Source organism: Podarcis gaigeae (genome assembly GCF_964106915.1).
Source record: "Podarcis gaigeae genome assembly, chromosome: 17".
Taxonomy (NCBI): Eukaryota; Metazoa; Chordata; class Lepidosauria; order Squamata; family Lacertidae; genus Podarcis; species Podarcis gaigeae.
Window position 1 is genome coordinate 1,260,082 of NC_139694.1, and position 16,273 is coordinate 1,276,354.

Below are 16,273 nucleotides of genomic sequence, written 5' to 3' on the forward strand. Positions count from 1 at the left end.
CACCACTTGAGGCTTCGTTTGGCTGCTGACTGGGCTTTCTGCCTTTGGCTCGGAGGGGCTCAGAAGTTGAACATAGCTGTGTTTGGAAAATCTCTTATTTTGGCTGCTGGTCCCTTATTTTCAAATCTGTAAGTTGACAGCTATGCTCCACACTCACTTACGGACCATGTTCATAGAAGACAATCTTACTGAGCTATGAGTGATTGCCAAAGGAGGAGGAGGACCAATTATTGCAATTATCCTTCCAGCAATTCTTGCAGCCAGACATATTGCTGTGCTTTCCTTTGGACCACAAAGACCAAGAGGGGGTTCTTGTATCTGGCCAGGTCAGGACCTCCACAGGGCACTGCCCAGTCTTGTGCTGCATGGAGGTCACTTCAGTGCTGCCAACACAGTGTTTGGACTTTATCACAGGAGGCGCACCCCATGGTCTCTTGAGACAAATGGATGCCAACAACAATAAATCTCCCTCCACCATGTTTCTTCCACTGCACCACAGAACCCATGTCTCTTCACATCACATTTGCCACACTCTTATGCTCAACCCATAACCTTATGATGCTCTCTTATCACTTTCTGAAACTGCTTATCCATGACCCCTTCAGCCCAAGTTCTACTATGTATACCGCACTGTGTCACAGGTCCCCTGAGCATAGGTATGGGCATCACATTTCACTAGGTTGTGTGCCCAGGGAATGCCATGGTGGAGTTAGTGCTCTACTACAGCTGATAAAAGAAAACAGTGTGTCCCTGGCCACACCCAGCACCCCTATGCATCTGAGTAACCCATACACACATACCTGCAGTGAGCTTTACTTAGAGAATGAAAACATGCCCTTCATACTTCATATTGCTGCAGGGATATATAGCCCAGGTGTACTTGCAGCAGATATGGTTTCCTCACAGTGATCTTAAAGCCACTCACTCTCAACCCAGCCTACTTCAAAAAGAGGGTAAAACGAAAGGAGATAATAGGACAAATGCTTGTAATATCACCCGGAGCTTCTTGTTGTCATAAATATGAATACCCTTCACTGGTACGTTTTGATGTCCCTGTGGAGTGTTCTAATGCCGTCTATTCTCCCGTCATTTATCTATTAATGAGAAAAGTCTGATGACTGAAATTCTAAAGTCTTGGGTAATATTATTTTGTGTGGCCAAGAGGTTTTGAGTGTCCTTTCTTCCACCCCACAAATCACCTCTCCCGTGGTCTGAACTCTGCAGCATTCCTGGGTGTCCATGTTTCCTGAATATCCCATGACACTCTCAACTTGCCTTTACTGTAAGTGTCAGAAGAAGTCAAGCTGTTTGTTGTTATTTTGTTTGAAAAGTGGTCTCCTTACTTTTAAAGAAATCAGCACAGACTTTTTTTTGAAGGTGAAATGAAGAACTTCCCTTAAAAACAAAGCCAGCAAGCGCACTAATCCCAGGGATTCTCCCTGACTTCTTGTGCTTCAATTAAAAATCCGTAGGAAGATGTCACAGGACAACGTCTCTCATGTCCTGTGTTCCCCCCTAATCCAGCTCAGGAACATCACCAGCCAGAGAGACCCAAAGGCGCTGGAAACCTGTTTAATGGACAGAAAACCACACGTGCCACCCACAGCCAAGTAGCTAAGCTCCACCCTAATGAAAGGATAAAGAAATTCTAAAAGCGAGGCAGAAAAATAGAAGCCTCTTTTCTTGGGAAATGCAATTTTTGAGAAATTAGAGGACCAGTTTCAGCAGAGCAGAAACCAACCGTCATAGCCGATTAATAAAGCAGCTGCAAACATTGTTTCATCTCCTAAGACTATTAATATTTTTGAAGTGATCTGCAAGTTGCAGTTAGATTACACTAAAAAAAAATCCTTTGTCAAATGCTTGCACTGAGTCTATGTGTGTGTGTCAGTCTTCTGCAAAGGGAATGTAGCTTCTTTATTTCAAGTGTTATTATTTGATAGCCACAATGTGAAAGTGTTGTTTGTTACAAAAGAAACAAAAACACCGAAATTTTGTAATTGCTACAGTGATAAGCAAACATCATTAATTGAACATTATAGATGAGTCCTTGGTGAAATAAGAAAACTTTATCAATTAAGAATTGTTTCCTCAAATAATTATTTCCCATGTTCAAATAGTCAGAGTGATTTCATCTTTAATTGGCTTTTCATTTAAAGGATGAACATTGCATGGATGGAAAATGATTTCAGGGCTGTCTTATGTAAATCACCTGCACAGAATAACTATTCACGAGGTTACTAGGAGAAAACCATCCCTGCCAGAGTCCTTGTGACACTGGATGAAAATTTCCCGCATCATTAGCATCCAGTGGGAGAGGAGGTTGGGTAGGCTAATAGAAAATGTTATTTAATTGCTATTATCTAATTCTGCTCCTGCTGAGGTTAGCGGTAGCACCTCCTTTAATTTCCAAGGAGCATCAATTCCACTCTGATTGGATTCACAATGTATGCGCCTGTGCATTTTACTCAAAGGTAAATCTCACAAATTTCAAGGTGGTTTACTGTCAGATAAATGTGCATAGGGTTGCAGTCGCAAACTGCTAACTTGCTTGTGTTTGTGTTGCCATGCACATATACACAAAGTCAAAGGGTAATTTCAGGCCATTTCTGTTTTGGTAATCTACCCAATGACATCCTGCGTCTGAAAGACAACGGTGGGGTAGTGATCTGTACAGATATCTTTTCTATGAAAGGCACCCAGGAACAGATCATGTGAGAAAGCCTATAGGAACATAATAAGCTGTCTTCTGCTGAATCAGACCACTGGTCCATTTGGTCACTATTGTCTACTACAGTATTGTCTGCAGCTTCTGGGAACTGAACCTGGGACCTTGTCCGCACTCCTACGCTGTGCAATCACCCTACCTTCCTCGAATATGGACATAATGTTCATTTCTATATACACAGCCACAAACAAAGAGGATAGGATGAGCCATCTCAGGAACAGAACACCAAGAAGAACACCTGAAAAAATCTTAAAATGACCTCACTGTGTGAGATAGGAAGACATAATGATGGATGAAAAATATCAGTGCCATAGTCAGCTACACATACTTCTGTTGGCATCCATCTGTCTCAATGGAGTATGTCTCCAGGAGTGACTAGGTGCAAGCCTGGGTAGTGTATGTGGAGGTCCTGGGCTGCCCACACAACAAGACCACCCTCTCGGCACGGAAGCCAAAACAAGAGCAACATCTATTTGGGCCAGCCAGTGCTAGAGTGTGTCCAAGTGTCCTGTATGGATAATCACTGATGCAGCAGGTGTCTCACTTACTCCTTTCCCCCAGGTAGATTATAGTCACTCATGATCTATGTGGGCATAAATAATGAAGTTTATGGGAAAATAAATGGCCCAGTTGTTACTCAATCTAAAAGACATATATGTGGGCATTTTGGGGGAGTTCTTTTGGGGCCTTGTGGATGTTGCTTATTGAAATCGATTGCTTTGTCAGAGCTTACTAGTAGGTCATACCATTAAAGCATTAATTGGTTTGGGAATTACCGTATATCAGATTGCTTGAAGTTGCTTTAAATCTCATCATATGTCAGTTGCTTGAAGTTGCTTTATTTTCAAACAGTCCATCTTATGTGCTTTGTTTTCTATAAGCTTTCCTAATGCCATCCCACAATATCATTAAGCTTTGTAGAATAATAAGCCGAGGGATTCCTTCCAGTCACAATCTTCAGCCTGTGGCTTTTGCTGGAGAAGCTTTCTTTCCTGTTCCGCTGGGTTGCTGTTGAGCAAATTTGAAGCTTGATTGGGGAACCCAACGAGTGCTGGAGCAAGGGCCAAGATTTGGCATGATACACCCTGGCATTCAATGGACCCCAAAATTAACACATTGAGCAGAAAGGATGTAAATAAATACACCTATTTTGGAAACTCCCAATCCCACGGAACTAAACCGAGTCTCTTTATTTAAAGATGGCCTCATTTTTAACCTCTGTGATTTCCCAACATATAGCAGAGCAGAGTTATGAAGTCTGATTATACAGTGGTGGAAAGACTAAGCAGCCAGCGTGGAAGTGGAGGCCAGGAATGATCACCCAGTCCAAAAGTGCTTAGAAGCACTGTTCCCAGTTCCACTTCCAAACAACTTTTCCTGTACAAGGCATCACAGCTTCCCTTCCCCCTTTCCCAAAGGAGGTTCCAAAAGGGTCGCCTTCTGCCCTATATAATACAGGATTGTCCTGTGTTTCCATGTAAAATGTCCTGTGTTTCTGCACTCCTCTCTCCAGGGGAGACAACTTGAGTAAAATATGGTGGGGGGCAGGTAAGCCCCGCCACTCATAATCAATCAAATGATGGGGCACACCCACACCATTTGAATGTCAATGCCCATCAACTTGGGTGGTGGTGGTGGCCCCCTTAATTTTTTATTGGGGGGGGGGCAAAGGGACCGTGGCTCCTAGGAGCTGGCTCCTATGTGTCCCCTCTCACTGCCAAGTTAGGGATCCTCTCCAAAAGTATGTGTGTGAAAGGTCATATATTTAAGCGCTGGGTGGCAAAGCACAGAAAGGTTTACAAATTTTGTGTGTGTGTGTGTGTGTGAGAGAGAGAGAGAGAGAGAGAATTTCCAGAGGCTGCAATAGATTGTAATGGATTGCTTTGAAGTCATTTCAACACCAGATGGGGGGGGCATAGCTGTCAACCGTCCCTTATTTGGTGGGAAAGTCCATTATCCCAGCGCCGTGTCCCGCTGCTGTCCCTTATTGATGATGTCCCTTAAATTTCCCGGGTTTCAAAGGAAACAGCTCCTCTCCCTGCCTGCCTGCCAGCCAGGGTGGAGGGAGGCTCCAACTGTGTCGCTTGACTGCGTTGCTCACCCAATAAGGAGTCTAAGAATGACTGGGGGTGGAGCTTGCATGCCTTGTGCCGATCAAATTGGCCGTGTTGCCTGGGGACTCGCCTTTGCTCAGCGCTTCCCAGCGGAGAGGTAACGGTGGTTTTCCTTGCTGCATCCCCTTTGCTGGGTTGCTGCACTGTGGGAACCACTGCTTGAGGCTTTGTTTGGCTGCTGGCTGGGTTTTCTGCCTTTGGCTCGGAGGGGCTCAGAAGTTGAACATACCTGTGCTCGGATAATCCCTTATTTTGGCTGCTGATCCCTTATTTTCGAGGCTGATGGTCCCTTATTTTCAAATCTGTAAGTTGACAGCAATGGGGGGGGGGGATTCACCCACCTTGCCCTGTCCTGTGTTTTGCCAGAACAAAGGTGGCAACCCTGCCCTATAATTGGTGTTGGATCATTTCCCAGTCCTTTCTCTCGCTTGCTTTTATGTGCAGCCCAGGCATCTGCTTCGGCCCTCACCTCTCGCCTACTTGGTTTTGTTTTGCGTTATTTGGGGTTTGAGAACCCAATGCCTGAACACAGGACGTTTCTCCCATTTCTCCAGCCCTCCCAACCGCTGTGCTCAATGCAAACTAAACACCGGTTTCACAGCACTTCAGATCAGCTCAAACGTGGCTCATTTAAGTTAAGCTAATTTATCAACCCCCTTCTGCCTCTGGCATGCTCTTCAAAGCAGTTATGGCATAAATCATGGTGGAATGTGCACATCTTCCCCTTCAGCACATGGTTTGGGCTCATGGTTTTACATACATGACGTTGCTTTCAATCGTCTTTGCACCTGAAAAAGTTTCTGGGTTGACATGGTGCTTGGCTTGCAGTTGGTGCACAGCCCACAATTCCTCCTGAAATCCTGCAACTCTACTGTTCAGGGGTGGGTGTATTGTGCCTCTTGTCTGCTATAGGGCAAAAGAGCCACTCCAGGTGGCAATAATGCAGTAACATTAGATAATAATGCATCACAGAGCAATGAATAAAGTGGATTGATGTGTGGGCAGTGCAGTATTAATCGATCACATGTTGCAAAACATGCCCACAAAATGCATCAGTCTAGAGGGGCCCTGACTCAACCAGGCACCTGGAAGTGAAGCATTTCTTCTGCGGGAACAGCTCTTGTTTGGGGATGAAACAAGTGGCACCTGCCAAAAACTGCTGCCCCGTATCCCTCTATAAGGATGAACAACTTTCCCCAAAGCATTCTCATGTTAACACAGAATGGATCTGAGCTGTTCCGTCCCCAAACTGGGGGAGAGATAATTTTCCTTGTTCTTCCTCTTGCTTCGGACATAGGTAAAGAAACCTTTTAAAGATTATTTTAAACTCCCTTGCAAGCCTGAGCTCGATCTGAGCTTCAGCCGGCCTCACCTTCACCCTGAGAAGAGAGCTACATCACGACGTGGCAGCATTCCTTGCAGCTGTGCAAAGGGGAACAAGATTACTGCCTCCACTAATCATGTTCCTGCTGCTATCCACTTGGGAATTAAGGGGAAAGGGGGGTCATTTGGGGGGGATATTGATGGGTGTGGGTGTGTGCAGGTGAGAGCCAGCCATCTCAAACTCAAATTTTATTCCTGGCCAGGGAGAACTTGGGGCATTTGTTTTGTCCGCCTCTCTTTTGACGTGGACTTCAGTAAGACTCCCGACATCCATTCTCAGATCCAAGCCTGGAGATGTCCACTGGCACTCCTGTCCTGGAACCTGCACCACAAGGAGGGCTATTTCCATGCTCTGTATCCCATACTCTCTGTATCAGAGAGTGGGGAAATCTGCTGGACCTGGCACCAATGTCCATTTGCATGGGGACGTCTCATTTGGCATGTGGCAAAAAGCAAAGAATCACCTCCACATCCCATCTGCCACGCAGAGCAATGTGCAGAAGAGTACAAGGGTTTGAAAAATTCTCGTACATCTCAGTTGCACTGTGAAGCTATAAATGAACCCGAACCTTCGTAACAGAAAATATTCACACTTTAATGTATAAATAAAAGGAAAGAATCCCAAGGTACCTTGCTTATGTTACACTTTTCAAATTGCACATACACACATCTGTTACCTATGTCCTTTCAGAGATGATTTTACACATCTAGTCGGTTTAATGCAATGGCAGCAGTGTGTGTGTGTGTGTGTGTGTGTGTGCACGCACATGGGTGTGTGTGAAACAGAGAGAACGAGAACACATGCACACAATGCACACATGTGCACACACACACACACACACACATGCGGAGCACAAGATCCACCCAGGGATTTCACAAATCTTTCTGATATCAGATGATGCTGTCTTCCATCAGAATTCTTCGAAAGACTGGTTCATGTCTTACTGCAGTTCCGTGATCTAATAAAAAACAAAACAAAACAAGATGAATTGCATAATCAAGTAAATGTACATGCATTTTTATGTTATGTAAAAGAGACAAAACATGAAAACCAAAACAGAATTTTTTTTACTCCAATAACTGCATTCAAATTAGGTTCAAAAACTCAAACTGAAAAGAGTCCTCTTGATGGTTGTAAGCTTCTGGAGAATCTCAAATCTTCCTCTTCCCTGAGGGTGACACGAGGTGGCCCCTTGCTTGATATGACAGAGGAGAGAAGAAGGCTGACTCACTCTGTGCATGGAATTGTTAGACCACCCTGCAGGTTTCTGAGAAGAGAATTATTTCCCAGCTCTGTACTGTAGATACTTTCTAACCTAGAGATGTTGTGGGTTTGAATGTGGGAACTCAAGCAAACAAAAGATGCTTTCTACCACCAGACAACTCCATTTAGTGATACAACCAGTGTTTTTTCCCCTTAAAAAATGTTTAGAGGTACTCTCATTTTGACTCAATAAAATCACCATTTTATAGTACAAATCGGGGAAAATAAATACAGCAAATGGACAAAAGTACAAAGATTCACAAAATGTTTAGGGACATGCATTCCCCTGCATCTCCCCAGGAAAAAAGCACTGGCTCTAACCATCTTTCTTTCTACTTTGGCACATCCAGACTAGCAGTCATCACGCTTCATTTTAGTTCCCCCTCCTGCTGGTGCAATGGCACCAATTTGCCATTAAAAAGAACGAAAGGCTCCAGGGATAAGAGACTGAGCAAAACCGTGATTGAGAAGTGGAAGAGTGAGAGATTTCTGTCCAGACCACACTCAAAAACACAAGACACGGTGCTGAAAGATCACCAGGTTGCAGCATGGATTGTACTTAGGTTAATAGGAATTTGGATTTTCTACTGAAGTTGAGATTTAACGTTTGGGGTTAAAAAGAAGAAGAAATTAGTCTTGGATAGTGAAAAACCCATTACAAAACTCTATTCATTTAGCAGTTAGATGCAACACACTTGGAGTCTTGCAACAGGAGCTGCTTTTTTGACAGATGCAAGCTGGGAGCATGGAGCCACACTAATGTACCAACGGCACAGCGTCTGAAACTGGTGCAGGGGAATAAAGCAAGTGGAACAATTTACCAAGCATCTGACCAGGCAGTCACTTGTAAGCAGGAGTAAAACCTTTGCTCTTTTTTGCTGTCACCGTGGCTGGCTTTGTGACAGCTTTACAAAATGAAGAGAAAGGAGACGTGCCTAACTGTGAAGGTTTTATGTCTGTGTTTCTCTAAGAGCAGCCCTGCCACAATTTCAAGAACAGAATGGAATGAAATAATAAACACCGAGAGCTGAAAGGTAAGAGACGCAAAAGGCTCAAGAGTTACATGTTGGCTAAAAGGCGCAGGAAGCAGCTGAGGGAACGAAGAGAAAAGACCAGTGATTTTAGCAGGGGGAAACACGGAACCAATTGCTGTCTTCAATTTCAGGAATAGACTCAATTAAAGTAGAACGAAAGCCCTGGAACCAGTACTCAGGCAGTGAATAACAAAGCAACAGACTATATATTTGTTTGAAATAACAGTAATAATACTGAGTATTGGTTGCTGTCATGAATGGAGGATGTGTACACCACCATTAAACACAGCCATATTTCCATTCAGCTCTGAGTCCTTTCAGCTCTACTGCCCCTTGGTGGTCATTTTAGTCACCAGCGGAGAAACATGTACCGTATTTTTTGCTCTATAAGACTCACTTTTTCCCTCCGAGAAAGTAAGGGGAAATGTGTGTGCGTCTTATGGAGCAAATACAGGCTGCACAGCTACCCCAGAAGCCAGAACAGCAAGAGGGATCGCTGCGCAGCGATCCCTCTTGCTGTTCTGGCTTCTGAGATTCAGAATATTATTTTTTTATTATCTCTTCTTTTCCTCCTCCAAAAACTAGGTGCATCTTACGGTCTGGTGCGTCTTATAGAGCAAAAAATACGGTAGTCCACCAGAGGTCTGAACATACAAATCCCTGATCATAAGATAGGTTTCTCGTAGTTACGTTTAAAATAAACTACTGCGGAGGGAAGCCAACATGGTGCCCTGCAGATGACTTGAGACTCCAGCTTCCATCAGCCCCAATGAGCATGGCCAACAACAAGATACTCTTAAGGCCAGACGTGCTCTATGTGGGTCTGCCCTTCAGTCTGGTCCAGGAAACTCCAGCTAGTGCAAAATGGTGCGGCTAGACTGGTGATGAGAACAAACTACCACAAACCCATGGCACCTGTGTTAAGAGGCCTGCACTGGTTTCCTGTCTGCTACAAGGCCAGCTTTGAGGTTCTTGTACTAGTGTAGAAAGCACTGAAGAACTTAGGCCCAGGATACTTTAAGGACTGCCTTACCCTACATGCTCCATGTAATCACTGAGACAATTGGAAGGGAGTACTATTAGTAGTTCCCTTTGGGCCAGATGTATGGATCATGTCAATAAGGAGTAATGGCTTAGGCGTTGTGGGCCCAACTCTATGGAACTCTCCCCTACCCCACAAGAAGTTTGATAGGCATTGTCCCTACTGAGTTTCGGATGCCTCATCAAAACTGTTTTATTTCAGGAGGCCCCTGAATCTTGAATGCTTCTCAGGTACTCTTTAAAAAAAGAAAGGATGTCTAGGTTTAATTGATGCTTGGGCCAGAAACCAGGAAGACCAAAGCTTGAAGAAGGAATGGGGGAAATTTATAAGTTACCTTGGAGACCATTGTAAACAGTCAAAATCATTAGTGGGATTGGAATAACACTTGTAATGTAACGAGAACTACGGATACAATGGAAATATAAAAATTTGGATTATTATAAAAAGATGCAGAAGAAAAGGTTGAACAATAGGACCCATGGAGGGGGAGCTGGGAAGTCCAAATGTTCGTCGGAATCTTGGTTTCCTTTTGGAATGTGTTGTGGTATGATTGTAAACTTTATTATGTAAAACCAAATAAATTTGTGGAAAAATAATAATTTATGCTTGAAGTTTTGCATATTGTGCATTTTATTGATGTAAGAAACTCTGAGTTCTACATGCTGAAAAGCAGGATATAGATGTTTCAAACAAACAAAACAACAAACAAAGATGATGAAGAAGAACTAGAGGGTGCCATATTGGTTACCCAGGCACAGGGGTCAAATTTTATTCGGATTACACCATGCTAGGAGGGGAGTATTAACCCTTCCCTCCCCATCCATGATCTTGACAGTGGGAACGAACGGGAACTTCCACCCCCTAAGTCTCATAACCCAATGTAGGGGGTATTTATCAGGATCATGGCTTTGGGTGGATGGATTAAACATACCCTTCCTGAATGCTGACATAAAATCTGATCCAGTTCTCACTGTCGCGTTTAGCACCATGTTTGGCTTGACTCTTATACTGCCAAACCCTGAAAGTGCTTTGGTCTGTATGTGTCTTTGGCTTGTATTTCCGTCTAGTGTTTCTACCCTTGTAGAAGGCAGTTCTTCTCACTCAGCTGGCAATCGGCTACAGCAAATTGATTTGTACAACCAACGGCTGGGATTTCCCCCCGGCAGCGGGAAATCCACATCAGCATTTGCTGCCCACAGTGGCAATGGCATGGCTCCCTGCCCCTCCCTTCCCAATACTCTTTTGCAAAGTGGATGTAAAATATGGTGCACCTCCCACTGGCAGACACTGCTTCCCCACTCTCCACCCCATGCTCCACTCAGATCATCTGTGGGTTAACAATACGGTAGGCAATTCACCAAAGCAGAGTTGTGATGTTGCCACTGCTGCTGCACATCGCAGCAGCAAAATAAAGTGTTAACATCTCCCACCTCACCCACCAAACAAAGATGTTCCTGTGCTATTTCTATCCAGTGTAAGCCAACCCCTCTCTCCCTACAGATGATGACGTTCATTGTGCAGCTCCTTTACTTATGAATCTGTTAAGTTGTGCGTGGACATATCAGACGACACAGCGATTCTTCAAACAGGTCTTGTTTATTCATAGGCCAGAACAGAACTGAACTGGAGGGTTCAGCTAGCCTGTTTATATAGAGCTCCACTAGAACACGACAGTAACCACTTTCTGTAACTATCCAATCACTGAACGTCACTTTCAATCCCTTATTTTCATTTGTGGACCTGAGTGAAAACTATCTACAGTATCCCCCTGCTGGCCCAGGGTGAGAACTTCAGTACATAACAGAATCCAAATTCACTTCCGCCTGTCCTTGCCACCCCACACCCCATTGCTCACTCCAGCCCTGGTATGACTATTTCGGACCACAAAGAAGACACTGTTGGGCAGGCCCACAACATGTGAATCAAAGTGCCATTCATTTTTGGCATAAACCTTGTTTCCTTTTTAAACTGATTCTGGGGACAAGTCCCCAGAATATGAGTTTCTTCTGTATTCATCTCCAACTGAGACAAAGTGTGGATGTTTCAATATGCTGCTTTCTGCTGACCCTGAATCAGTGGGCTCTTCATTTCCTTATTCCAGACCTCCCTTATTGTCCAAAATGTTGGTTAATATTCTTCTACTAACATTAGTTTGACCAAACTGTGAGAGGCAGTGGAAAACAGGAGTGCCGGGCGTGCTCTGGTCCAGGGGGTCATGAAGAGTTGGACACTGCTAAACAACAACAACAAATTATTCTGTGATGGGAATGTTGTTGGGCTGGGCACCCCAAAGTTACTTCAGAGGCTAACAGGAGACTTGGACACTCTACAGTGGGCTGTGGTCTAAACCTCTGAGCCTCTTGGGCTTGCTGATCAGAAGGTTGGCGGTTCGAATCCCCATGACGGGGTAAGATCCCATTGCTCTGTCCCAGCTCCTGCCAACCTAGCAGTTTGAAAGCACGCCTGTGCAAGTAGATAAATAGGTACCACTGCGGCGGGAAGGTAAACAGCCATGCACTCTGGCTTCTGTCACGGTGTTTTGTTGCACCAGTAGCAGTTTAGTCATGCTGGCCACATGACCCAGAAAGCTGTCTATGGACAAACACTGGCTCCCTCGGCCTGACAGTGAGATGAGTGCCGCAACCCCATAGTCTCCTTTGACTGGACTTAACTGTCCTTTACCTTTTTACAGTGGGCATAGATTGTTGTTGTTGTTAACATTTCTTAGTTGCTTTCTACAAAAATGTCTCAAAGCTACTTAACAATCTAAAATACATCGCCTGACTGTGAGTCGTGAAGGCCCTTTCCACCTGGCCTAGGGGGCAGGGCCCACGCTCACCAGCCCCACTGAAGAGGCTCCTGGTGGGACCAGAGGGACATTGCAATGCCTGACAACAAACCCAAACTATTGGATTCTTTTGCCCCATCTTTGTGTGCCTGCCAAACAGCAGTGCCACACTTATGATAATATTTTATTCTCTTGATAATTAGGCTGTTTTAAATGTGCATTTTACATTTGACTTCACTTAGGAATTTATTTATTTTTAAAAATGTTTAAGGATTTTTTATTGCGAGATCTGAGGGCATGTGAAGTGAAAGGCTATGGAGCCTTCAAATCCGTGCCTTCCCTGGTCCTGCGCAGCTTATACATTAAAGGACACATGCCCTTTTCAACCCTACTGGTAGGGTCTTGCGCTGTGATGGTGAAGAAGGACCACCTGCCATCAGATCTCCCTCTCTGAGGTTGGCGTTCTCTCTTACTCTCTCCTAACGCCTAGAGAAGGAGATCCAACATGCCTATGGCCCTGGGATTCCCCAGCAGGTACGAAAGGATTGCATAATCAGTGAAACCTAATGGCCTCTTGGAGGTGGGAAATTCTCCAATTCACATCTCGTGAAGTCTCTCTTCATCTCTTCAAACAATCCAGTGGTTGGATTGTTTCTAAGGATGTCACCTCAGGGACCGGGGTTTTAAAAGCTTTTTTAAGCACACGGTTCCAGTCATCGGGACAGCGCAGGCAAATGACATTCCAAAGAATGGCATTAACCAGGAACTGAATTTCGTTTGTGCGTATAAAAAAATGTTCATGGTAATTCATGGTATAATAGAGGGGGAAATTTCCAACGACTGGAGTTAAAAGGAGCAGGTTGACTAGACAATATCTGAGAGCCCACTGTGTTCAGGGAAAGGCTAAATGAATGTCTATGGGTAAGAGGTGTACGTCATACACAGTACCTTGAGTTCCATGTTGTGGAGTGTACCCAGAAGTATTCTCAAAATTGACCGATGGGGTGAGTGGCATATACACACTGATTTTCAGATCTAGAACGGTATAGTGCAAGAGGAAGACAGGAACATGTAAAGATAACTGATGAATAAATGGTGATTAAAAAAAAACAACTGTAAAAAACTGGCTATCATTAATGCATTTTTTTAAAAAAAAATCTGTACAAAAAGCAAGGGGGTTTGGCAGGGGGTTGGACTCGATGGCCCTTGTGGTCTCTTCCAACTCTATGATTCCATGATTCAATCTTAGATCAGGTTTTTATTTTGAGACAATCTCCACAACTAATGATTACCTGGCAACTTCACCACTGACTATATTGAGTGTGTTTCAGCGAATCCATCAGGCTCTATTAGCTCCCTGCTATCCAAACGGCCAATCTTAAAACATTATTGAGCCAATTACGTACATGGGTCAATTGCCAATGACGAAAACGGAAAAAATCAAACGATTTTCTCATTTTGCTGCAATGTTCATGACTCCTACCTCTCACAGGGTCAAATTGTCTTATCAACATAGAACAAACTAGAGTTGCAATTATAAAAATGCCTTAATTCCTAAATCTGAAGACTGTGGCTGATACATCCACATCATCTGAGATATCCATTCAGACTAGAAAGTTTTGTTCTGCCCAAGTGAATGTCTAGAGATGGACCTGTAACTCCCAAATAATTCTGGTTCTCCCCTAAGCAAACAAAGGCTGTTGTTCACGCTCAGGAATCTCATTTATACCCCAGATGGGCAGGGTATGTATGTATGTATGTATGTATAAATAAATAAATAAATTCATAGATGTTATTACGTATAAATCAAACTTCTAATATAGGAAACTAATGATAAATACTTGTTTAAAAAATACAACCTATCTTTTTTAAAACAACAACAACAACAACAACAACAACTCATATTTAGGCCTATGACCAACCTATTTTAGCTGCTTGATGGTTGTTACTCAAATCTTTCAGAATCATCGAAACCTCACTTGCTAAGGTGTGGCAAGAAGGTCTACATGCTTAGATTGTGCAGAAGGAATATTCTGCTGATGTCTCATAGGACATTCAGCAAGGGAGACGGCCCTTTGGGGAAAGACATAGCTGGACTTCAAAGGTTTGGCTTGCATATGGACTTCAAAGAAGATTTGAACTCAAGCAAACCATATACCCAATTTAATGAACGACTTCTGTTGCCTCAAGGCTAGGCCCAATGTTCTGAAAATTATGTGACAAGCCTTTTGTGTGATCTCAATAGGCAGAAAAATAAATTGTTCCAGTATTACTATTTTTTAAATGTTTCTTCTATTCACGACAGTACACACACAAACACACACACACACACACACACACACACACACTCTCTCCACCATTCTCTGTTGACATTCTGAGATCCGTTTGGCCTCCATGCAATTCTTCTTCTCTTTCATTTGCCAAGAAGAGAAGGTGAGAGAAGAGAAGGTGAGAATGTAAATGTTTCAAATACGATCATTCTACACAGTTGCTAAGAGAAAAAGAAGTGAGAACGGGTTGCTGGGGGTGAGATGAGCTCCCATGCGCAGACTGTTATGGGATGGAGTGGCGAGGAAAAACAAGGTGAAATGACTGTGAAGGGAGTTTGCCACACTAGCTTCTCATCATGAATATGTTGTTTGAAACAAATGCACCGTCACAAACTCATAGCTATTGCCTTTAAAAAAATCATATCAGAAAACACATCCCAAAAAATGCATTTTGTTCCTTTTTAGATTTGGAAGATGATTCTACAATATCAAAGTTGCACAGCTTACATATTCAGGTAAGCAGCTGTGTTGGTCTGATGCAGTCAAAATAAAAATAAAAAATAAAAAAATTGTCCAGTAGCACATTAGAGACCAACTAAGTTTGTTCTTAAAAAGCAGAGACATCACCTAGCCAACAAAGGTCCGTATAGTTAAGCTATGGTTTTCCTAGTAGTGATGTATGGAAGTGAGAGCTGGACCATAAAGAAGGCTGATCACCGGAGAATTTATGCTTTTGAATTCTGGTGCTGGAGGAGACTCTGGAGAGTCCCATGGACTGCAAGAAGATCAAACCGATCCATTCTGAAGGAAATCAGCCCTGAGTGCTCACTGGAAGGACAGATGAGGCTCCAGTAGACTCCACCGTGGGAGCAGGGCCAGGGCGGGAGAGTGCTAGAGTCCTGTCTAGTCAAGTTGTGTGGGATCAGTTCCAATCTGTTACCTCCGAGGATGTGGACAGGCTGCTTGGACGAGTGAAGCCAACCACCTGTCTCCTGGATCCTTGCCCATCCTGGCTTATAAAAGCTAGCTGGGAAGGACTGGGCGATGGGCTTTGTGGGGTGGTGAATGCTTCCCTCAGTGAGGGAGCCTTCCCAGACCCGCTGAAAGAGGCGGTTATTAAACCGCTTCTTAAAAAACCATCTTTAGATGCGGCCACGATGGCCAATTATCGCCCAGTCTCAAACCTTCCATTCTTGGGCAAGGTGATTGAGCGAATGGTTGCTGAACAACTCCAGGCATGCCTGGAAGAAGCGGGATTCAGGCCTCATCATGGGACTGAAACTGCCTTGGTCGCACTGGTCGATGATCTCCGGCGGGCTAGGGACAAAGGTGAGAGCTGTTTCCTAGTTCTGCTGGATCTCTCAGCGGCGATGGTTTGATACCATCGACCATAACATCCTTCGGGACCGTCTTGAGGGGCTGGGAGCTGGGGGCACTGTCATACAGTGGTTCTGCTCCTTCCTCCTGGGCCGTGTTCAGAAAGTGGTGGTGGGGAATGAGTATTCAGACCCTGGGCTCTCACTTGTGGGGTGCCTCAGGGTTCTGGGCTCTCACTTGTGGGGTGCCTCAGGGTTCTGTCCTCTCCCCCATGCTTTTCAACATTTACATGCAGCCACTGGGAGAGATCATCAGGAGGTTTGGGCTGGGTGT

The 16,273-nt window shown here is 44.2% G+C and overlaps 1 protein-coding gene across 5 annotated transcripts in view; it reads right to left on the reverse strand.

The window, feature by feature from the left end:
- Positions 1-6,799: 6,799 nt before the first annotated feature.
- Positions 6,800-16,273, reverse strand: part of ADGRL3 (adhesion G protein-coupled receptor L3) — a 526,579-nt gene continuing 517,105 nt past the window's right edge. For 4 of the 5 annotated variants that reach the window (XM_083718335.1, XM_083718333.1, XM_083718332.1 and 1 more), the window contains one exon: positions 6,800-7,184. In XM_083718335.1, the coding sequence (XP_083574461.1) occupies positions 7,117-7,184 (68 nt within the window). In that variant the 3' untranslated portion in view covers positions 6,800-7,116. Of the gene's footprint in view, positions 7,185-13,301; positions 13,389-16,273 lie in introns of all 5 variants that reach the window. The other variant, XM_083718342.1, reaches the window with a different exon arrangement.